General features: G+C 40.2%; 1 protein-coding gene across 1 annotated transcript; it reads left to right on the forward strand.

Moving 5' to 3' along the window:
• Nucleotides 1-7,500: 7,500 nt before the first annotated feature.
• On the forward strand, nucleotides 7,501-23,966 carry LOC310936834 (uncharacterized protein; the record flags this gene model as incomplete). Its single annotated transcript, XM_083900990.1, has 10 exons — nucleotides 7,501-7,513; nucleotides 8,115-8,510; nucleotides 13,237-13,356; nucleotides 17,130-17,186; nucleotides 19,220-19,366; nucleotides 19,457-19,624; nucleotides 20,507-20,635; nucleotides 20,976-21,327; nucleotides 21,861-22,596; nucleotides 23,873-23,966. The coding sequence occupies 10 exons, from the start codon at nucleotides 7,501-7,503 to the stop codon at nucleotides 23,906-23,908; spliced, it is 2,154 nt and encodes a 717-aa protein (XP_083757116.1). The 3' UTR covers nucleotides 23,909-23,966.
• Between the last annotated feature and the right edge of the window lie 262 nt (nucleotides 23,967-24,228).

Below are 24,228 nucleotides of genomic sequence, written 5' to 3' on the forward strand. Positions count from 1 at the left end.
TTAGCTCCTTTAGTGCCTTTAGCGCGTCTACAGTTGGACTAGTCTGTTTATTATTAAACTGCATATGTGTGCCTCTGTTTTTAAAGTTTAGCGTTACTTTAGAAACTCATTTTAACAATCGGGAGTCACGTAAACATGACGCCACGGTCATGACGCTCTTTTTCCGGTCAGTCGTCATGGAAGCGCGTCAGGCGGTTACGTGCGTTAACGTTGACGCCATTAGCGAAGTACAGGGGACAAAAAAAAGTGAAGTGGAAAAGGGTGGGCGGGGTCAACAGTTACAATAACGTCACTCAAAGCTGTTGATTTTGTTTTTTGACTGTGTTCTCGGTGACATGGTCATCTCAGTCTCAGGGCTCTGTTTGTAAATCTCCTGATAACCTTTTCCAGTATCTCACTACTTCTTATCCTTGCGCCCGTGACGGAGCCGGAACGTCACAAAAAAGTGTAGATGCTGTTTGTTGAATGCCCCTCACCCTCTTACACAAATGTATTGATGTGGCGATGTAGTGAAAATACGTTTGTTTCAGTGTATTATTGCTGTATAATCGCCCTAAGACCCAGTTATTCCCAAGGGTGTAACGCTTACCCTACATGCTGTACCTCCTCTGTGTGTTTTGCATTGGTATGGACGTTAGACAATACTGCCACTAGAGGGCAGTGGCGAGTTACGGGCATCAACAAACATGGCGACCATGGAAGAGGTTTTTGATTGTGCTTGATCCGAAATAGACAGAAACACAAATTGGATTTCATGGGCGGTGGAATGTTATATTCCGTTAATGGGAAATATTACTTGTTTATTCCATTTTTTTTAATACCCTTATAGACTCGAGATTGGACTATCGACTCTTTACTGCCCCTCCCACAATTTCCAGTGGTGTTGCATTCTGCTGTCTCACCATTAGATGTCACTAATTCTTACCCACTGGACATTGAAAGGCAAAATCAGCCCAAGACAACATTTGTACCTTTTTGTTTTAAAGCAAAACCACAAAAAACACCACAAAAATATTTTAAACAAATATTTCATATTTTTTATACAATATTCCACATACAGTATATACAGTGTGTGTGTGTGTGTGTTTGTAAATACATATTAACTGCAGCTCAGTCAGGTTTGGTCACATTCTGCAGGTGAGACACTGACGTGTGTGCATTTTAGAAATGATGTGGAAATTCACCTTTAAACAGAATGCGAGGCCTGATGACTGTGTGTGTGTGTCTTGATTTAAGATGGCTTTAGCTGTTGGGTGTCACGGTGGTAGGGTTTTTATTTTATTTTATTTTTAGGAGGCAATAATCGGAAGCAATTGAAGAGACACACGTCAGTTTTCTGTCTTTCTTTATGCTCGTCATGATTATGGAGTTGTATGCTGTGTTATTGTATAGAAACAGGCGCTGAACCACTCTACATGTTCAGTCTTTATTTTCTTCCTGTATTTTTATAGAGAGTTTTGTTGAATTTTCTGAAAATAAAAATCATAATATAAATGGATGAATTGATAAATGTCTACACATTGAACATATCAAATATTTTTTATCTTAAATGTGATTGTTTTATTTTTTTGTCCCATATATCAAATAAATAATTAAAACTGAATCATTTCTGTTTGTGGAGAAAACAAGACATTTGAGATCATCATCATTTTTTACGTTTTGGGAAACACTGATCTACGTTTTCTGAACCAATGATGAAAATAGTCGTTAGTTGCGGCTCCTTCTCGCCATGTCATCGTCTGATAAGTTTTATTATGTCATGATGTTGTGTATATTTGTGTTAAAATGTAAGGAAATATAATCAGCTACACAACAATAATAATAATAATAATGTTTTATGAAAGACTAGTGCAGTAAAAGTTAGAAATGTGTCATAAATGATCAAATCTGCTACTTGAACGTTTGCAAAGGGGTTAGTTTTTGTTTTGTCCTCAGACCAGATGTCAGTGTGTGGCTTTGACGCCTCCTCAGTTTAACAAAAAAACATTTTGACCGTTTTTTTTTAAAACAAATCTAGAATTATTATGATTTCTACAACTTCTCATCTCGTTCGAGGCTGCACTTCTGCTCATCAACGGTAGCTCAACAGCTGAAATATGATGAGTACGATGGCTGGTTGTAATTTGAAGGACGGAAAAATAAAGTATTTTTCAGTTTATTTACATTTTGTGTACTTGTGATCCATTTGAAATATGTGACGAAATAAAATGAACTATTGCAGTTGCTTTGAATTTTCACTAGATGGCGACACAACACCTCCCTAAACAACTGAGTTGTCATGTGACACGATTTATGCCTTTATTTGGATTTGATTCATTAAAAAAAAATGATTGTAATTACTTTGTATAGTCATATTTTGAGCAGCACATCTACAGATTGTATTATTAATTATTACTAATTAATTATTATTATATATGATAATATTCTATGTAATTCATGAGATTAAATCAAGGCCATTTAATTACTTAGTATTTAACTTAAAATAATAAAGCAAAACAAAACAAAAGTGTCTTCACACTTCCATCACCGCCATCATATCCCTTTTCTTTACAAAGAGCTTCCCACCCATGAGTGAGTAAAGTCACGTATCTAATGCCGGATGTGTTGTCGTTTGGATTTCAAAATAAAACGTAAACGTGTGTATAGAACACGTTTATGTAGAGAAAAATGACAAATGATCGGCCTTTAACTTCACAAACATTGACTCTACTTAACCTGAAAGTGTTAGTGTGTGAACGTCAAAATGCTCATGTGTGAAATATATAATTTAAAGGTGCATTATGTAATAAATGATAAAATCCTCCTAATATGTCACAGAGACTCAGGAATAATGTTCATATAACAAACTGAACTCACCAACAACAACAGTACAGACAAAATATTTGCATTAAAAAAAATATTTTGCAGACTGTAAATCATGTTTATGTTTTGAAATCATGTTTTGGCATGTGGCGCCACCTACCGCCGTCTACCAATCATTGCAGTCAGTAGAGTTTCAGCTGCCGAAGCAACAATGGGTTGCCAGTTACGTCAGAAAACGAAACCTAAAAGACCTTGGTATTTTGAATTTGAATGTAGTAACTGTTTTTGGCCACATTCTTACATATGGCACCTTTAAATATTATAATGCTATGATTTTTTTATGAATGAAAAACTGAAGTCATATATGTGTGTTTTTCACAGTGAATTATATTTAGACGTTATAGAAACGATGATGAGAAAACTTTGTCATGTATTTGTTAGAAAACCGTCAAAATAAAAGTATGGACTGGAACTCATGTCCTCACCAACACAAACCAATATAACTGATATTTTTTGGACTTTTTGTGACTTAACTTGAAATGCTGCCACAAATAATATTTCAGAAACTATACTTGGGTAAATTAGTTGGTTTCCACTTGAATTTCTCGGCCTTTATTTGGAAAGTCAGTAGCGGAAGCTTGGAGTTTTATTTTGACGGTTCTTGACACTGGTCCCGTTATCAGCCTCTTCTTCACACACAGTCTCAGCTCCGGGAGAGTTTAAAACATCGTCCAAGCGTCGAAGCGAAGTCAAAGAGTTTCCGTGGATCCTTTTCAACGTTACTGACATTTATCCGCGGGGTTTGTGCGATGTTTTTGTCGCGGAAAAGTTGGATTCTCGTGGTTTTTGTGGCAGGTGAGTGGAGATGAACAGGTTGTTGTTGTTGTTGTTGTTAAAGTAACGGTTCTAACCAACAGTAAACTGCTCTACTTTAATGGCCGAGTCTGGTGTATGTTTGGGGACTATAGTTCCATTTAAACGTCAATTTAATGACTTTATTCTTTGTTTAATTCTCTTGTAAGACAACTGAGACACTTTAAAACACAGTAAAGTGTGTATAAAACGCCTTGTATGTCGTGTGTTAGCTTTACCGTGTGAAAGCTCAGTCCATTTTAACAGATGTAATAATACCTTATATATACTTTTGAATTGGAAAATAACATCCACAACTTTACATATGATACATTCGCATTTAAATTTATTTTCTGGCAAAATATGTGAAAAGATTGAATTTTTCATCCATAAGTTTACATGACAAAATGCAGATTGAAGGATGAATAACATAAGTGCATTTTTTATGTAAGATAATTAGTTATAGTTATATTTTATCAGAAGAAAATTTACATCATACCATTGGCTGACCTTATTTTGACATTGTCCTTCGAAAAAAACTATACTATACTATATTGTGTGGTTTCCTTGCTCTGTAAAACAAAGAAATAATTAGAACTGAATCTTTTTTTTTTTACTTTTTATGACATTTTATGACCTATTATGGGCAAAACAATTATTGAAATAACAGTACTTGTGGATGTTAATGTGTAAAGACTGAAGGATTTTCAGTCACTGGCCTCTTCCTCTCATCTTCTCCTCTGAAAAATAATAATAATAATAATGCCCAGTTCGCCCTGCAGCAGCGTTCCAGGAATCCCAGGAACAAACTTTTTTTTCTTGTTATTCCACTTGTTCAAGGGGTCAGAGTTAGGTCCTCCCTGTGGAATATGTGTTTTACTGAGCTCGATTCATCTTAGTCTCAAATGACCCTCCTTATTTTTCTCTCTATCAAAAGAAAAAAAAATCCACCATCCAATTATCCTCAAATGACACAAAATATAATTTCAGGATACAAGGCAAAATGACTGCTGTGTAAACTGACCAAACACTGAGAAAGAGTTTTAAAGGTGTTTTTAAGTAAGGAAATGCACCAGTTTTCACTGACAGGCAACAGAGCATTACAGATAATGATGCATGATGTGGGGAGTTCTTGGGCCTGATAATTAGGAGGATCCTATTGTTATCCTTCAGATTATTATTATATCTGTGGATTTGCTGTCATTTTTGAGGGACTTAACATGCATAAAAACTCCTGAAACTTGGCATGGAGGTCAGGTCTGGCAAAAAATGCGACATTAGCGTAGGTCTCAAACCCGTGCATTGCTCATGGGCTCTATAGCGTGCCCCCTAAGGTGAAAACTTAGACAAAATTGAGTTTCACCGAATTTCACGAAACTTGGTGTGAAGATGTTATAGACCAAGACGAACAAAAAAGTTCACCGTAACCATGGCCTCAACTCAACAGGAAGACAGCCATTTAGAATGTTGTAGAATTTGCACCGAATGCTCATAAAAAACACACCAATTTGTACCAGAAACATTAGCGACAAAATGTTGTTATAAGGTTTGGCGGATTCAAAACGTTGTGGCCATGACAACCCTCGCTGTTTTGGTGAATTTAGAACATTCGCCACAAAATCCTACCTAAATGAGTTACACACATCCAAGGCGAAAAATTGTGGAAAGGTTTCGCAGATTCACAAATCCGGTCAGGGAACTACTGCACTCTCAACCTTGTGTGGGTACACTCGCGTCTGGAGGCGAGGGCCCTATCATGACTGTGTGCTGTCATAGTTGATACTGATATATGTCATTTAATCTCCTATATTTAATATTTTTCATACTCATGCTGCCTATTCAACCTTCTTTTTTAGTTATATCAGAGGATCTTTGCCGATTATGTGATAATATATTTTGAAGGCAAAATATCGCACATCCTTTATTACAAAGAGAAATAAAACTAAAATTCTGTGAACTGAACTGAACTGAACTGAACTGAACTGGCCTGGTCTGGTCTGGTCTGGTCTGGATTAAATGAAGTCTGCCGCCCCCACCTGACTTTAACCTTTTCCCCGGTCACTGATTCAGTCAAACCTCCCTCCTACTGTTCAAGCACATGCAGCAGCAGAACACGCAGATGTTTCGGGGTGTGTGTGTGTGTCTGTGGGTGTGTGTGAGGGTGTGTTTTCTTCACACAGTCGTCTCTCCGGCATGTGTTGATGTTAAACTGTGGAGTTGTGGAGCTCCTGGTCGTCACGTGACCCACACTCCTACAGCTTCAGGAGCTCCAGCGAAGAAAGGAACTTGTTTATCTCCTCAAACTTCCTTTAATTGCATCTCTAAAATGATTTTAGTCTGTACAGCAGGCATGTCAAACTCATTTTCACTGAGGGCCACATCAGCGTAATGGTTTCCCTCAAAGGGCTCAGAAAAAGACTTTGACGCATGCGTGTTTTCTTCAGCCAAAATAAAGCTAGCTTACACCGCTGCATCGTTTTTGGTTATGGCTTTTGTGAACACATTCTGCTGCGATCGCAGTTTGCCTGAGGCTAACTTTGCCATACTTGGCACCTTGATTGGTCTCAAAATGCCAACGTAGATCGTACTCTCTGACGACTGACACCACCTCATAACACAAAAGACATCCCGGTTTTTCTCCTTGAAGCATAAACCTTCACCTTCCCATCTTTCTTGGAACTGCCTTCCATCTGCATCAATCTTTCTCTTCCTGGATATTTTTGTGATCATTTGTGGATATTTCAATCTCAATTTCATTCTTCGCATGATGCATATACAATGTTACACTAGTGCAATCTAGTGGCGGGATGCCGTGACTTCACGGTAACACAATCGCCATGCATTGTGGGAAATGTAGTTTATTGTCAACACACGCGTTAAAACAGCATAGACCTCACGGGCCACATAAAATGACGTGGCGGGCCACATCTGGCCCCCGGGCCTTGAGTGTGACACATGTTATGTACAGTATGTGTCTTCTTAGGTGTCAGTACATGTGTTTCCTATATCTGTAAGATTGAACCAAATGAGAGTAGAGTGACAGGAAACTCAGTTGAGGAGAGCGTGTGTTTTGTTAGCTGTGTGACAGACTTGGATTTGACTGAGCCTCTGAATTACTGTGTTGCGTTGCCGTCTGCTGTAGAACTCCTTTAATCCCCCCCCTCATTACACATCCCCAGTTATTATTGTAACCTGCTTTGGTCACCGTGGACACCTGCGGTGACAAAATCAACACAACCACGCCCAGTCAACACCAAACTGACACGACTTAAAAAGTATGCAAAAAATTTGGAGTTTTTTGAGTGGTTCCTGTTCAGGTCCCATTGGACTATGTCACGATCCTTTGTCCATGTGATGGAGTTCCTCTTCTTCTTTTGTTTTGGAGCAGATTAGTGGATCGGTGGGTGTTTATGTGGGAGAAAATGAGTTTCAGAAACAGTACAGTGTGTCACAGTGAATGTAACCTTATCTCATCAGATGAGAGGTCTTTTGAGAGGTTTCTTAAAGGTCCAATGTGTAACATTTAGGGCGGTGTATTGGCAGATTAATACATTATTAGTGATCTGGTGTACACCGCCTTTCGCCCTGTCAGCTGGGATTGGCACCAGTGCCCCCCACAACCCTTATGTGGAGGATAAAGTGGAAGAAGATGAAAATCTGTGCATTTTCTCAAGTACCAAATCAGACAAGTTAGACTTGCCACGACTTGGCTCTAGGTCATGACAAATAACGGAGGGAAACGCAGCTTTGGTTCAAATACAAAGTACATTAGAGAGAAAGGCTGAACTGTTGAATGATATATGTAGGCTGTTATTTGCAATATCAGTGGTGAATGTGGGTGTGTGGATGAGTGGTGAGGGTGAGGTCACGTCGATTGTGCAAGAACCAAACCAAAAATGAGAGAGAGAGACATGAGGACATTTCCTACTACTGTTCAAAAGTTTGGGGTCACTTAGAAATGTCCTTATTTTAGAAGGAAAATCACTTTTTTCAATGAATATAACATTAAATTAACCAGCAATACACTATACATTGTTAATGTGGTAAACGACTATTCTAGCTGTAAACGTCTGGTTTTTAATGGAAAACTGTGTTCTAATGGTACATTGTGTTTGCTAATCACGTTAGAAGGCTATTGGATGATTACAAAAATTATTATTTTGAATAAAAATCATTATTTCTAATGTGCTGCACAGAAGGAAAACAAGTTGTATAAAAACAAACACTAAATGTGGAACCGTCACAGACTCCAAACCGTTACTTGTATTAAAGTGATCAGCAACACTGAAGAACTGTGTTATCTTTGTTGTGAGCGAGCAGACCAGTGGTTCATGCTTCCTCTGAGCCTGCTTATCGTTCAGTAAACACAAAGAATGTAGTAATTATCCAGACTTAGCTCATCTCTTCTTGTCTTTCACACTTTACTGATCCTTCATCGTTACCCTCCTCTTCCTCCACAGGTGTCCTCCCTCCCTGTTGCTTGGGCGTCAACGTGTTTGTGAGAGATGAGAGGAAGTACTCTGTGCTGTTCCAGTCTGTGGTTCTGCCGTGTCAGTACACCAGCGTGTCCACCCAGACCCCCGTGGTACAGTGGGTCTATAAGTCCTACTGTCGGGATCGCACGCGGGATTCCTTCAGTCACTATGACAACCTGGGCGGAGGCCTGGGAGGAGGAGGAGGCGGCGGCCTGACAGGTGCAACAGGAGGAGCTGGTGGAGGGTATGAGACGGGAATGATGGGGAACTACTTGGACTGCTCCGATAACAGCCGGACAGTCCGAACCGTGGCCTCCATCTCCGGTTCTTCGATCACGCTGTCAGAGTACTACAAGAACAGAGACATCTCCATCATCAACAGTAAGACTTTTGTTTTGCATCTGTTGCTCTGTTTCTCAGACTAGTGCAGTGCCCGTAGGAAGAATGTATTCCTATAGAAGAAGATGATATTTCAGTTATGGTAATGCATGATAAGGAATGTCAAGGCTAACGTAATACGAACACTGTGCAACCTCATTAGGCACAACACAAATGTTTTAATTTTCGATTAGCATTAGCTGGCGTGGCGGACAGTCACAACAGCTAGTTACACTAATGCAAATTGAAAATGAAAAAATTTGCGTTGCATAGTGTTTGTATTGTGTGTTAGCCCTACGCTAATGCTAATTGTAGTCCCGCTAGCTTACCCTTGGAAACTGGTTTGCTAAATTAGCCGCAAAGTAGTAGTATGCTAATGCAAAATAAATATGGGTTCGCGTATTGGTGACTGGACACCGACTTCGTCGTTTCAGTATAACACCATGTTTTGCAGTGAACCGTGTGAAAATGTCTTTTCACTCCCACCTCCCCGCTCCAGACAGCGCAGCTGCTGCTGATGAGCCACTGCCTGCTTGGTGTAGCGTGGTAAAGTCTTAGAGCGATCTGACTAACGGTCTGTGAGAAATGCCTGTCACAGACACACAGACAGACAGACACACAGACACTGAAAGGCTGAAAGGCTTTTGTTTTGAAGGTGCCTGGCCAACATATTCACATTTAAGAAAGTAAAACAATCAGAAATCTTGTTTTAATAATGGAAAAAAGCCTTTGTGATTGTCCATAGGCGCGTGATTGCAGTTGTGGTCTAAACTTGAGCTTCTTAAAAGACAAAAAGCAACTTCTCTTCTTTTTGAACTGCTCCATACTTCTCATCTTGTCTCTTTTTCTGACAATCCTGGCAAAGTTCTGTGAAAGCCATCAATCATCAGGGAATTGGCCCACACTTCCAACAGATTCCACCTTAAATGCCCCCAAAACAGAGAGATTTGTTGCACATGTAGAGGAGGTTTGAGACATGGTGAGGCTTATCTGTGCACTTTACTGAGCTTTCAGAACAATCCACCTCTATAATTCAATACATCATCAACAGTTCTTTTCCTGCAGGTTCATGGATACAAGGTATAGGGTCAGATGGAGACACATGATCTGCTGTTGTGACCTCTAAAGAGAGAAGCTGAGAGAAGAAGCAGAACAGTTCCTTTCTTGTGATGTAGAACATTAGAGAATATTTAATATATATATTTAATATCATACATACACGAGTCAAGAGAAACTGAGACCCAAAGAGGTGGAAAAATCCAACTTTGCAAATAGACAATTATTAGAAAATTATTAAACTAAAGCTCTCACAGGTTTTTGAAACTGAAACTGAGATTTTTTTGTCTATTCAAATATTCTCTGTTTCATTTAGCTTTTTTGTGATTTGCACATTTAAAATGAGTACAAAAACTGGCTGATGGAAACCCACCATTTGGAAAGTGTGTAGACTTAATCTGCTTGAATTAGACCTTGCGAGTTCAGTTCATCTGCTTTAAACCTGCATGTTTTCTACAGCAACAGCTCATGCTGGATTCAAAGAAATACATTTTTGGATTCACATTGATCTTCATTTTAAAAGGATCTGATATCGATTCATACGATTCTTTTAATATGCTCTTTCCTGTAACATCTGCATAAATCCCATCATGACCATGACAGACCATCACCTGAAGTGTTCAGCTTCAGTGGAGCTAAATCACTTTCAGTAACCAAGCTAAATTTGTTTGGAAATGGAAATATCTAAAAAAATTCATTGGTTTACTTCTGATAAACCACATAATTTCACATTGATTCCATCCCTCTTTTCCTGCAGGTCTAGTTTCCTTAGAGTCTCAAGGTTGTGCTGATCAAGGATCATTTAAGGGACCTAATGAAGCAGAACCTCATTTCTGAGGAACCAGTTTAAAATTGTGGTTAGTTTAAGGTTAGGCTTTAAGTGGTTATGGTGAGGCATAAGGTTAGGCTGTCCCTGGGTTAGGAAAGGCAATGCAGTGTCCTTAGAAGAGTAGTGGCACAAACCTCTGCATGTGTGTGTGTGTGTAGTGGACAGAGTGGTGGCCTTGTTGGAGACCTCAGATTTATGGAGCTCTAACTGGAGCTGAAGAATCGACCTTCTCTTTATCAGCCAGGAACTGGTACAAAAGAAAAGGGTTTTCATGCTGTCTTCTCATTCATCTTGACCTCTCACTCACTCACTCCCTTCTGATGTCTTTCAAAGTCCCACTTTTTATTTTTTCCTCTCCACGTCTCTCCTGATCCCACCATCGACACACTCATTTCCCTCATTGTAAGGCCTGCCTCTGTCCACCTCCTGTTATGAAGAACGTCAGTGTTGTGATGTTGGAAATAGAAAAGAAGGGAGAAGAAAACAACTCTGAACATTATTGCCTGTTGAGTCGTTCAGTCATCCATACCCATGTAATCCTATTCTGTCCCAGCATGCAATGGGCACAAGGCCTAATTCTGTTTATCACATGACGGACAAAAAGCTTGCCTGCACCAATATGGCGGTGACGTTAATGTAGTGTCTATGTATACACTACCGTTCAAAAGTTTGGGGTCACCGATACAATTTTTTTGTGTTTTCCATTAAAAGTCACACTTTTATTCATCAAAAGAGTTTCACAATGGATAGAAAATATAGTCAAGACATTGACAAGATTAGAAATAATGATTTTTATTCTAAATAATAACTTTGTCCTTTCCTCAAAGAACCGGCAAAACTGTTTTCAGCTGTGCTAACATCATTGCACAAGGGTTTTCTATGGTTTTCTCATCATCCAATAGTCTTCTAACATGATTAGCAAACACAATGTACCATTAGAACAGTGTAAATGTGCCTCTATACACCTATGTACATATTCCATTAAAAACCAGACGTTTGCAGCTAGAATAGTCATTTACCACATTAACAATGTATAGAGTGTATTTATGATTCATTTAATGTTATATTCATTGAAAAAAAGTTTATTTTTCTAAGTGACCCCAAACTTTTGAACAGTAGTGTCTATCTCTGCTTATGTCTGTGTAAATGTTAATCTTTCTGAAGTGCGTCAAATTCAAAAATCAAATCAGTTTTATTTGTATTGCCCTAACTTACAAATCACAGTTAGCCTCAGTGGGTTTTACAATCTGTTCATGAGTAGAGGTATCATCACTGTGGAAGGGGAGAGTGGTCTCTGTGGTGTGTCTCTCCTCCCACTTCCTTGTCTCACAGGAAAAGGGAAGTGAATTATACAACCCACTTCCTGTCTGCCGTATTTATACATCTGTCCCGTTTCACAATGGAGGCAGCAGCCTGGTATTGATTGTCTTGTGTGTTCAGCTCGTGAACCAAATCACATCTGAATAGTTTTTATTATTTAAAATCTTCCATGAAGGATAAAGCACTAACAGAGTGTGACTTTCTAAAGCATCGTCCTCAGTGATCACAAATACACTGTGTGTCATGACCAAGAAAGCTGCTTGTGTTTAGTTGTTGTCTTGTGGTTTGCTGTTTTATTTTGAAATTTCACTCTCCTCTGGTTTCAGGTAACTTGTGTTTTTTCAGCCAGTCTTGATTGTCTGCCCGGCCCTGGTTGTTTCCACCTGTTCCCCATTAACCGTCTGTATATTATGGTCTGTGTCTCCCTTTGTCTATTGCCAGTTCATCTTGTCTTGTGAGCTAGAGAACCAGCGTAACACATGTGCCACTGTCTCTTCATGGTTTTTGCACTTTTGAGCGCTACTTTGTCGAGCCCTTTGTTTTTGCGAGTAGTTTTTCCCTGGAAAGGGTGATTTTGTTTGTTAATTATGAGTTAATGTTTCACTTCATCTCCTGAGTAGTGCAATTGTGTCCAAGTCCTTGTTCAGTTTTTTTTCAGAATTGATCAATATATATCGTAATTGTATGGTGGCCCTGAGGTGCAAAACACAAACGCAAATCACAAAACACAACACAAATCACAAAACACAACACAAATCAAAAAACACAAACGTGAGTGTGAGTTAATGTTTTCGTGTTTTCTGCTTTTGTGTTTGTGTTGTGTGATTTGTGTTTCCGTTTTGAGTTAATGTTTTTGTGTTTTTGATTTGCGTTTTTTGATTTGCATTTGTGTTTTTGATTTGTGTTGTGTTTTGTGATTTGCGTTTGTGTTTTGTGATTTGCGTTTGTGTTTTGTGATTTGCGTTTGTGTTTTGCACCTCAGGGCCACTGTATAATTGCCATGTTTAGATGTTGCAAATAGACACTTACAAACAACCAGGCAGCTATCGGAAGATGCCCGCTGTCAATCACACTGGTGTCCACCAGGGTTCTCGTGATAATTGCAGAGGACGACAAGATACCGCACTATTATACCTCATGCTCAGACTCGTTCAGACAGTCTTAGACTGGTGCTGCTTTCATTTTTTCAATTAGGCTACTTTCATTTATCATGGTGAACAGCACACTGTCCATTTTTTACTGTATGTTCTCAAGTGGGAAGTAGATGCTAATTTTCCATTAGACGTCTATTAAAATGGAGCTCATTTTGCAGCCCCTCAGATTGGATTGGCCTCATGCGGCAAACCAGAAGTCGACGTCCACTTTTTTCAGTATATATAAGTTCTAAGGTTCACAGAAGGAATATGTGTCTTTCTTAGCTTCTTCACGGTTCACACATTACTTATCATCAGCTGTAAAGAGTGATGTGTGGAAAAAAAAAAGTGTGTTTCTCATTTTAAATTGCTGTCTTTTTCTCTGATGCAGAAGCAGACCTGCGGATAGGAGAGGTGCAGTGGGGAGACAGTGGAGTTTACGTCTGCAAAGTGGTGATATCGGATGATCTCGAGGGTCAGAATGAAGCCTCTGTGGAGCTGCTGGTTCTTGGTAAGTTGCTACTACTTTCCCACAGTGTCTTATACTCAAGGTACGATACACGGTCCACGATACCTTACGATATCTTTCTCCACCATTATCCCGCTGTAAACGTCCTCTTCTTCATGTCCAATGTCCATTTTTATATACAGTCTGTGGTTCACACATCAGGGACATAAACACTCCAGGGTTTGATTTATCTGGACTGAACGAGGCTGGTGTGTGAACGCATCCTTCACTTGCGTAACAAGGCCTTCATGAACTGAACTATTCATCACCAATAGAACAATGCATGCTCATTAATGAGCTGATTTATACTGAGCAGTGCTGGTCTGGTCTGTGACGAGAGCACTCGTACTGTGGGTGTTTGTATATAGAAAAGAGTGAGGTGAATCATTACTGCTACATACTGTACACTACTGTTCAAAAGTTTAGGGTCACTTAGAAATGTCCTTATTTTTGAAGGAAAGACACTTTTTTTTCAATGAATATAATATTAAATGAATCAGAAATACATTCTATACATTGTTAATGTGGTAAACAACTATTCTAGCTGCAAATGTCTGGTATATATGTACATAGGTGTATAGAGGCTCATTTCCAGTTTCCTAATGGCGTTAGAAGCCTATTGGATTTGTGCAATGATGTTAGCACAGCTGAAAACAGTTTTGCTGGTTCTTTGACCAAAGGGCAAAATGATTATTTTCAATAAAAATCATTATTTCTAATCTTGTCAATGTCTTGACTATATTTTCTCTTTTGATGAATAAAAGTGTGACTTTTAATGGAAAACACAAAAAAAAGGTATAGGTGACCCCAGACTTTTGAACGGTAGTGTATAAATTACTACAACATACATTTATATATGTGTGTGTAAAGTGTTTGCGTTACAGTGATAGTGTACTTTTCTGTGTCCAGTGACCACAAATATCACCATGACGACGGCTCAGAGACTGTGTGGCTCTTGGTGAGCACTAATTCTTTCTGAGGCTGAACTTTTGTTTGGCCGGCCCTCAAAGACTTATGTCTGTGCACACACACACACACACACACACAAATATGCACACAGCTCCTGAACAGTAAGCTTTTACAGTAAGCACAGACTTGAGTGTGTTGAAGGTCACATGTGGCTTCAGTGTGATTGTATGTTGCAGATAATGCTAGCGGCAATGAAGCCTCAATCTCCCCTGCATTAGTTGCGTTTATTATGGTATGAGTGACACAAAATCCACCTATTTAGTTTTAGCTAATATAGCTTGTGTGAGGCACTTGTCGTGTTTCCTTGACAACAGCAGGGGCCGCGGCGAAAGGATTGCGGGGCCCCTTTGTCTGCTCAGCAAATGGCTTCACCAGAGAAGAAGAGAGGGAGATTTAGTGATGTGGGGGAGGGACAGCACAACATAGGGATACAAGGGATGGACAGAGGATGACACCATGTGACTGAGACTGATGTGAGAACTCTCAGGCTGATAAAAACACATTTTTTTTATTTTTTTTATAGAAATTTCGGAAATAAGATTGTATTTAAAATGTGTATTTTACATTGTGTTTTGGAACAAATCTGATCAGACAAAGGGAAATATTATTATTATTATTATTATTATTATTATGGAGGCTAGAAGGTGGTTGTCAAACCTGAGAGGCAAATGTACAGTACAATACTCACAAGTGTTTTCATGTGTAGTATTGCATCGTATTTCACAACCACACATGACATTTCTCACGCTGAGAAGTGATATTACATACCACACATAAATGAGTCGTCAATGAAGATTGCCCTGCATAGTTCATCATACAGCCAATCAGAAAATAGCATTTCTTGATGCTTGTTTCTGCTGTAATGTGTGTATGGTTAGAGTCAAGAGTCAATTATATCACTTAATTTATGATAATAGCTGCTTATTAAAGTGCAAGGTTGAAATATAAGAGCATGAACTTAACATTTGCCTGTTACCCTATACACAGGAAAGGAACACAACACAATTCATAAGCTAAAATGCACACACACACACACACACACACACAGCTGTTTAAGGGACAATTTGGGGCCAAAAAAGGCATTAAATTAGGTTTAGTGGAATTTGTTCTTCATTATATTAACGCATTATGAAATCAACTGGTAAAATAATATATCTTTTTGTTTTATTGCTGATTTACTGACACCGCTATTAATGTATGACTGAATTCACAAGAAAGGACAAGAGTAATCAATGAAATCATGACGAATAGATGGATTGACAAATGGCTACTGTGTGATCCTTGTATCCACACATATTTTTTAATAGTAATGTAAAAGTAAGTGGACATAAGAGTGTAAACCATCCATTATCTTACAATTATGCATATAGTCTGTCATTTTACACTGAGAATTTTACATCTATGTTCAACAACTTTTTTCTTTTATACTTATATATAAAATAAGAATTTCCTTTATCGATTTTTGTCACATTAGCTCTGTTGGAGGCAACTCTGAGAACGTGTGTGTGTGTGTGTGTGTGTGTGTGTGTGTGTGTGTGTGTGTGTGTGTGTGTGTGTGTGTGTGTGTGTGTGTGTGTGTGTGTGTGTGTGTGTGTGTGTGTGTGTGTGTGTGTGTGTTATCTCATCTCTCAAGGTTCCTGGAATAGACCTCTTGGAGACCCAAACCTGGTCCTAATGAGGCAGAACCTCATTTCTGAGGAACTGGTTAAAATGAAGTGCTAATAATTATAATAATATGTATTATAATTTGGTTAAGGCTGTCCAAATGAAAGGAATCAATGCAGAGTCCTGAGAAAAACATCTGCTCAAAAGTACATTTCCTCACTGGCCTGCAGGCATATTGATGAGGGAGTGGGACCATCACAAGTGGGCTGCATTTGGTGGTTTAAGCAGCAAGGAGAGAATCAACAGACATTCATAAATGTTGAATACATGCGAGGACGCGCTGTAATAGCTTTCTTTTGTTTTCATATTTTTAGCCTTCCAGAGAAACATACTAAAGTGAGGTATGTGCAGTTGGGCCAAGTCGGTCCAGCCCGGTCTCTCTGTTTCACTGTTCTTCTTCACATTCATCACCCATCAAAAATAAAACACCAGTATATCTTCTTTTTTTTCTCTCTTTTCACAAAACCTCAGCTCACGAGGCCACACGTAGAAACGCACCTAAAATAAAACGCAGTCATGCACATGGCGCTCAGCCATCATCACAATCATCCCGTCATTCATCTGCTGACCTTGTGTGGAGACATTTTTTACAGTGAAAATAAAAACTGAATAGAGATTAAGACACAACAACATGAGCCAGAAGTCTTTGAAGTGGTGCCTGATGATCTTCACATATCCATACATTCAATCATACATGGCAGTGATTTGGAGAGTGATATTTGTTGTTGAGTCTCATGAAATAATCACGTCTGCACTTTTTAAGGGTTTTGCAGCTCTGCATTAACATTACTCACAGCTTCTGCCTGTTTGTCGTGCTATTTTCATGAGAGTGATTCATGCTGCAGTCTGTCTTTTTTTTATCAGACTGATTACTTTGCAGCATTTCACATCAGAAATCACACAATCAATCTGCTTATCAGTCGCTCTGAAGAGCAGAACGTCCTCCGGTGCATGCTGCTGCTGTTGGTCTGCAAGTCTTTCTAGTTATCTGCGTTTTTTTTCATTCTCTCTGTTGTTGTTTTTCTCTTCCTTGTCTCCTTGTGCATGCAGTCACTTTCTCAGACACTGGTGGTCACACTGCGACCAATCAAATGTCCTCTCCTCCTTCTTTCTCTCCTCTCCTCTGTGCTGTCTCTCTCCAGGTGTCACAGGTGTGCCTGAAGATCTGCTTCCAGAGTTTGATTTGAAGATTATGCCAGGTAGGGGCATAATAACGTGTTCCCTCCTCCTCACCTGGTTCCTCATATGCATATTAACCGTAATAACGTCTCTAAACCATTTATAGAAAGATGGTGGTGGTCCAGCTTGTTTCATAAGGCCTCATTAAGACCTGCTGTTAACACCTTATGCTTCTTCAGATCTGAGGAGGCTTGATGACATTCCAGACTATAGATTATCTGACACACCATTTTGTTTGTCCAATAGTTGTCACTACAGACACATTGATATCTGACACATCAGTCATTAAAAACATATTTTTTTGCTCTGCCAAATCTGTATGACATCTATATGAATCCAGGTGCCAGGTGTCCACTGGTGATCAGATCTCACTGGACAGATGATATCAGGGACATTGAATGTAGAACTAAGGATTTTTTTTTCTTTTTGGAACAAACCAAACATTAACTGTCTTTCCACCACGTTTAATGGTTTCCTCACTTATAGCTCTAACACTGACTAACCTATTCTCCTCTCACATTAATAAAACCTGCTGTGAGTCCAGAGCTGTTTTTAACCCTGTAGTCTGATCAGTCATCAGATTAGGAGATGGCGGTTTCTCCCACTAAATCAAGCTATGCTGGAAAACAGCTATTACGGTCATTACAGTTATTTTTGGTTGCGGTCACATTGACGTCAACATCATTTTGGCCAAAGATGCAGTGGTTAAGAGGGAGGGAGGGTTGATCATGCTGCTTAAAATTCCTGAAAATCCTTTTTTTTTTTTTTTTTTTCTTATCACATTTGTTGGAAATGATGAATGAAAGGATGGACTGAGTATGAGTCACTCAGCCAGAGTGGTTAGTGTTAGCTTATCTCTAATTGTTTGTGTTACATTAGCACATGCTATTGTCGTGCACATAACCTCCCACAGGGCTCAGAAATGTGTGTGTGTGTGCGTGTGGGGGGGGGAGGGGTTGTATTTGGACCTTTTCTGGCATAAGCACTGACCATTGAGAAACCTGATGGTCAGAACTGGGGAATGAATATAGGTTAAGGTTGGGGTTATTAAATAGTTATGGTTTGCAGTTAGTGATACGGCTTTGTTTAGGTTGTTCAAATGAATGTAGGTCAATGCAATGTCCTAAAAAGGTTAGCTGTGTGAACCTGGGATGAGATTACAATCCCATCCATTATAACAGACACATCTTTAGTATCTTACAGAGCAGGATAAACTGTCCATTTCCTGGACTGTTTAAAACACAGAACAGATTTCCTCTGTGTGTGTTTGAGTGTGTGTGTGTGTGTGTGTGTGTGTGTGTGTGTGTGTGTGTGCGTGTGCAATTCTTTCCTTGGTTTTACATTGTTAAAGATTTCCTTATCTGCCTTCTCCTTCCCTTTCCTTTGCCCTGCCCCTGTAGACAGATACATGATGTTTATCTGATGTAGTTGCTGTATCACATACTTCCAACTTTTTAATACTGTTATATTTGTTCTGATTTTCCTGGTGATTTTTTAATTAGTTCTGATTTGTTACATACTTACAAAGAGCCTCCACATTTTTCATATTAATATCAGCCAAAACATTTATTTCTAAATGGGTTAGAGGTGGAAAAAGTACTAAAATATTGTACTCAAGTAAAAGGACCAATACTTTCATGAAATATTACTCGAGTAGAAGTAAAAGTAGATTATTGGTCATTTGCAGCATTAGCTGCTAAATATGTCAAAACAAAGATAAAAAAATAACGTAATAAAACCTGATTTATTCCCTCAAATCTCTTGAAACCAGTGACATTTACATATAAAGAATAAAAAAAACAACCTGCTGTTGTAGAGTTGTCAGACATAGCTTGTTCCTCAACTGGAGGCTACATCAGACACTACTACTAACTACTAGTATAGTTGTCGAGCAGAGCATAGTTGCACTGTGGTTGATATAGGGTTAGGGTTGGGTGTGACTGTTCTAAATGTGTTTTTTGTTCATTTTTAAAAATATGACTGCAGTTATTAAGTCTGTTACTTTTTGTGTTGGCATTTATGTGTGTGATTCTGTGTTGTGTGTACTTTCCAGAGTGGGTGTTTGTGACTGCAGTGGTGCTGGGCAGTGCGCTATTCCTGCTGTTGTTGGGGGTTTGTTGGTGTCAGTGCTGTCCTCACTCCTGCTGCTGCTACGTCAGTTGCTGGTGCTGCCCCGACACATGCTGCTGCCCCAGACACTGTGAGTATTTAACAAACACACATGCACGGTATGGTATGTTTTTCTGAAAGGTCTGAATGGAGATTTTGTCGCTTTTTGTCGCTCTTTCAGTGTATGAGGCAGGTAAGGGTATTAAGACAGGCACCATCACCCCTCAGACGCCTGCCTACCCTCCATACTTTATCTCTGGTGTCCCAACTATGGTGCCCATCGCTCCCCCCTCCCTAGTGGACAAGATGTCCTCCGCCCCGCCCTCAGATGTCACCATACTAACTGCAGGTAAGAGTGTAATCTTTGTTTTTCTTCTACTACTGAAAGACCCCATTCAGACCTGGCAATGACATCTGTCCTGAGTGACATGATTATGATTTAAGCGGACAATGCATTCTCTCTGATATTATAATCAGGGGTGTGATTTTTCCGTTTTTTTTTCGGCCTGAAAATGAGCCTCATTCATTAGCACACTAAAAACAACATGGTTTAACTCTCTTCCATGTAGGCTACTGCACTTTATTTTAATTTAATTTAATATTGAAACAATACAATGCCGCCGCGTCATGGTAGGTGCAGTGTATTTTCCTTTTTTTTGTCCTTTGCCAATCACACCCCTGTATAATCTACATTTGGAGGTGATTTGTTGCAGCAGCATGTTGCCACATTCTTAGTATACAGTATATAAAACACATGTTTGTATATTTAAATAACTGGTGAGGAGAACTGGAGGTGATGAGGGCCTTTCTGTGAGGAGTTTGCATGTTCTCCTCAGTCCAAAACCATGCAGATTTGATTAACTGGATACTCTCTCAAATAGTAGATATAATAGATGTCTGTCTTTATTTGAACATAGCACAAAGAAAGTCAGATAGGACCGCAAGTGGTCAAATGGAGATAGACATGCGATGCTCATGAACACTCATACTAAGCACTCTCCCTTTTTGATTGGATCTCTCTGGATCAATGTCAATGCTAGGTAGTTGCATAGTTGCACTGTGTACTTCCAGAGTGAGTTAATGCCAGGTCTGAACAGGCAAAAGACTAAATCAAAAATAAACCAGACCATACAGTATACGAAAAGAGTAGTCTGGTCCTCAAACAGCACTGAATACATGTACACAAAGACAGATGTTTCTTTATGCTGATGGGTCAAGTGTGTATCTCCAGTCCCGATGCGTGCCGTAGGTGTTCCCTACCGTGTGCCGTCATCTCAGGATCAGAACTCTCTCAGGGTGCTACAGTACGTAGAGAAACAACTGGCTCACTTCAACCCTGCGAGGTCGTCTGGCCACCAGTGTAAGCGTCGTACAACCCCGTCCTGGCTTCATCCTCTTGAATAGAAAAGAGACTGCATGCTCCATTAAAGCTCCATTCTGCTCTTTGGCTGTTTCTTCTCTTGAGCTTGTCTTAGCATGCCTCTCTCTACTCCAGCTTTTTGCATTTTGATTGTCTTGTAGTTGAGGTGTGATGCAGTAGCTGGTGTGCATGGTTTGTTACTTACTTCAAGGAATAGTTTTAACGGTTCTTATTCCAAAGCTGTTGCAGATCTTTACTCTGTCTTTCTTCATTTGAAGTGTCCGCCATTTTAGTTGAAAATGTTTCATTCATTCATTGATGAATGCCCTCACCTGTTCAGCTTGCAGTCTGTCAGAGCTGAGCTCCCTCCATGATGGGGAACCTGGCTTGCGTCAAACATACCGAAACATCCAGAAGAAAGCTCTGCCCACCATCCCCGACCATAACCCTCAGCCTGAGCTGCAGCGATACCGTGAGAACCGCAGCCCAGAGCCACAACATTATCATAACAAGGTCCCGTCGCCCCAGCGGCATCGCGATGAACACAGCCCAGATCCCCGACGGTGCCAGGAAGAACCTCCTGCTCCTCCTCTGCGACGGTACAGCAACGATCCTCCGTCCTCGTCAAACTCTTGCAGGCCTGGTCGCAATCAACAGAAACAGAACCACAGCAACGAGGACAACCATAACAGGTACAGACATGTCTGGACGCAAACATTCCTATAGGTTGGGTCGTTCTTTCTGCAGCTGCATGTCCGTAGGAGTCTGCTAGGGTGCTGTAGGTCAGGGTTCTTCAATCATGGTCCTGGGGACCCACTGAACCTGCATGTTTTAGAAGCGTTCAAAAGTGTGTTGGAAACTTCTAAAACATGCAGGGCAGTGGGTCTCCAGGACCAGGATTGAAGAACCCTGCTGTATGTAGCACAGCTCTTTGCAGTCCAGCTGGTGACCAGCCCGTTGTCATTCCAAGAGCATCTAATACTGACGCTTTGTCACGTTCCTCGGCTGACGCTCTCAGGATGAGATCGGGTTGTGGTGGCAATGAAGAGGATGGTGACCATGGACTCTTTGCTTGAGAAAGAATACAAGAACCTGCAAATGGGTCAAACTCCTGGAGAAAAATCCTCACCACTGTAAAATAATGTAATGATTTATTATGTGGATGCAGAACGTATGACCCAGGTCTTTACACCCTGTTCTCTCTTGTCCTCACGCTCTCTTACAGGTGGAACCCTCGTTCAGAACATCTGCAAAGAAAAACATACCGTACTGCAGGGCGCACCGGCTCTCTGGAAGAGCTTGAGGAGTTTGCATCCTGTTACAAGCAGAGAGGAGGCAGAGGGGCGGGCAAGGAGGACGACTACCATGGAGACTATGAGATGGAGTTTCTTGATCACAGTCGATATCCTTCCTACCGCAATGGTCCATCTCAGCATTACTACAATGATGAAAATGGGCTTGATGACAACGGGGACCATGAAGATCGTCCCAGACAGAGCAGGAAAAGTGAACATAACATAAGTCCACTTTCTTCACCGCTAAAGAGGAAGGGCATAAGGGACAGTGACCATCCTGCTCCACCTCCTCCCAGAGTCCATCTGCCATCGACTTCCTCTCAAGAGAAAGACTATGATGGCACGTTCCTGAACAGCCTTCTGGATCGCAAGTCTAAGTTGCGTGGCGTTGGCCAGGGGAGGAGTGGCTCCCGCGGTGAGGAAGATTCAGACACGCCCTCAAAGAGCAGCTCCAAAAAGAGCAGTGGGGAATCGAGTCGGCACTGCAGCCGCTCACCCAGCAACAGGCCTGAGGTGGATTCACTGCCTTCATACCCAGACACAGCGAGAAGCAGACCTGAGCGGTCCACTCCACGGCCTCTCCCCGCAAACCTCTGCCTCTCTCAACCTCATGCTTTTCCCCAAACCAATGGCAGAGAGGGACCCAGAGACAAATCTGTCAAAGTGGTAAGTTACATTCAAGCCTATTTGGTGGTAATGCTAATAACCCAAGTAAATTAAACACAGCGTTTGTAAGAAAAAGGCTTAGGCTTAGGGTTAGCCAGGGACTAAATGTATTTCCAGCAAACCATACTATAAGTATATCTGTCTAAGACGTTATCCAAAGTCCAAACTTCTGCTTTTAGCTGATGCTAATTCTGCTGCCACATGTTCTAAATCTATATTCCGTGTTCTTGAATGACATTTGTTGCTATTTAAGATGGTGTATGAGAGGGCGTGGTCTATGTTGTGGTTGTTACTGACCCTTTTTTGTATAGGCTGCACAGTTTTCTTGAACCCTCGCCTGCACTGTGAGTGTTATCATGTGATCAGGATTATGGAGGGAGCTTTAGCTGGACGTTTTGTTGTATTATTTCAAACCTGATCAAAAAAAATAAAAAAATGTGTATGACATCATAGACTTTAACCAGTGTAGGCATTTAGTAAGTGCTGTTGTTGTACTTTTGACAGGTCAGGTTCAGAGTCTACACAGAATGAGGACTAGGTAGAGAATACGTTCAATATCCAACTCCTCTCCATAACAATCATAACTGGGTGTCTACTCCCTGATGGACCTGGGTCAAAATGTAGTCAACATCAACATATATATGTGTATATATATATATATATATATATATAATTATTTAAATTATTTAAAAAGTTGAAAGTTGCAGTTTGTCCCAGGTTCAACATATAATAATAATCCCTAACGGCTAATGTCCATAACATGGTTTCCATCAAAATTGGTGTTTTACAGCAGTTGACGACCATAATGTATGCACTACTGCCCTCTGCTGGATAGTCTTTGCATTTACAATTATGTCAACAATAACAATAACTATATGCCATAGTTTTAGTTTGAAATTTTCTGTGTTTCCACATTTTCTATGCACAAATATCCTCAGTAGGATATCGGTGATTAAACCAATGAAATATAATGTATTAATTAATTAACCAACATCATATAATGTCTGAATAATGTCATTTCTCTGGACCTCATGTACTGTGCAGTTACAATTTATACCAGCAGAGGGTGCACTTCAACCAAATTGGTAACGTAATTAGCAGAAAGAAGAAGTCAAATGTCCCAGTTTTGTCGCATATGTGACCAGATCAGTTTAGGTTTTCAAAAAGGCAACATGTGACAACATGTATATAGGAAAATACCTAAGTGTGATAAATGAAGGCCAGTGTGCGTAAACATTTGTGTTTTAACTTGTTTACCCTTCTTTATCCTCAACAGAACACTCTCCTCAGCAGAGATTCCCTCATTGTCTGATGGACTGAAAGCTGCACAGAGACTGTTACAGCGTTACAGCCACGACGCACAGCAACGCAAGCTAGCTGACGAAAGATGATGGAATCGACTCTGAGCGTGGAAACGCTGAGTCAGTCCCCGATAAATGGACGGAACGGACAACAGATAGATAACACAACTCTGAGTCTCTGGGGCCATGAAGTCATCGCTGCTCACTTTCTGTCTCCGCTGGACTAACATTGAACTCGTTGGTGACGTATGAATGACTCTGTAAGACGCTCTGAAGTGGAGGCACTGACTTCACGCCTTTAGCACAATGAACACATTCAGAAAGCGTCGGT

The sequence above is a fragment of the Microchirus variegatus genome (assembly GCF_963457635.1).
Source record: "Microchirus variegatus genome assembly, chromosome: 14".
NCBI lineage: Eukaryota > Metazoa > Chordata > Actinopteri > Pleuronectiformes > Soleidae > Microchirus > Microchirus variegatus.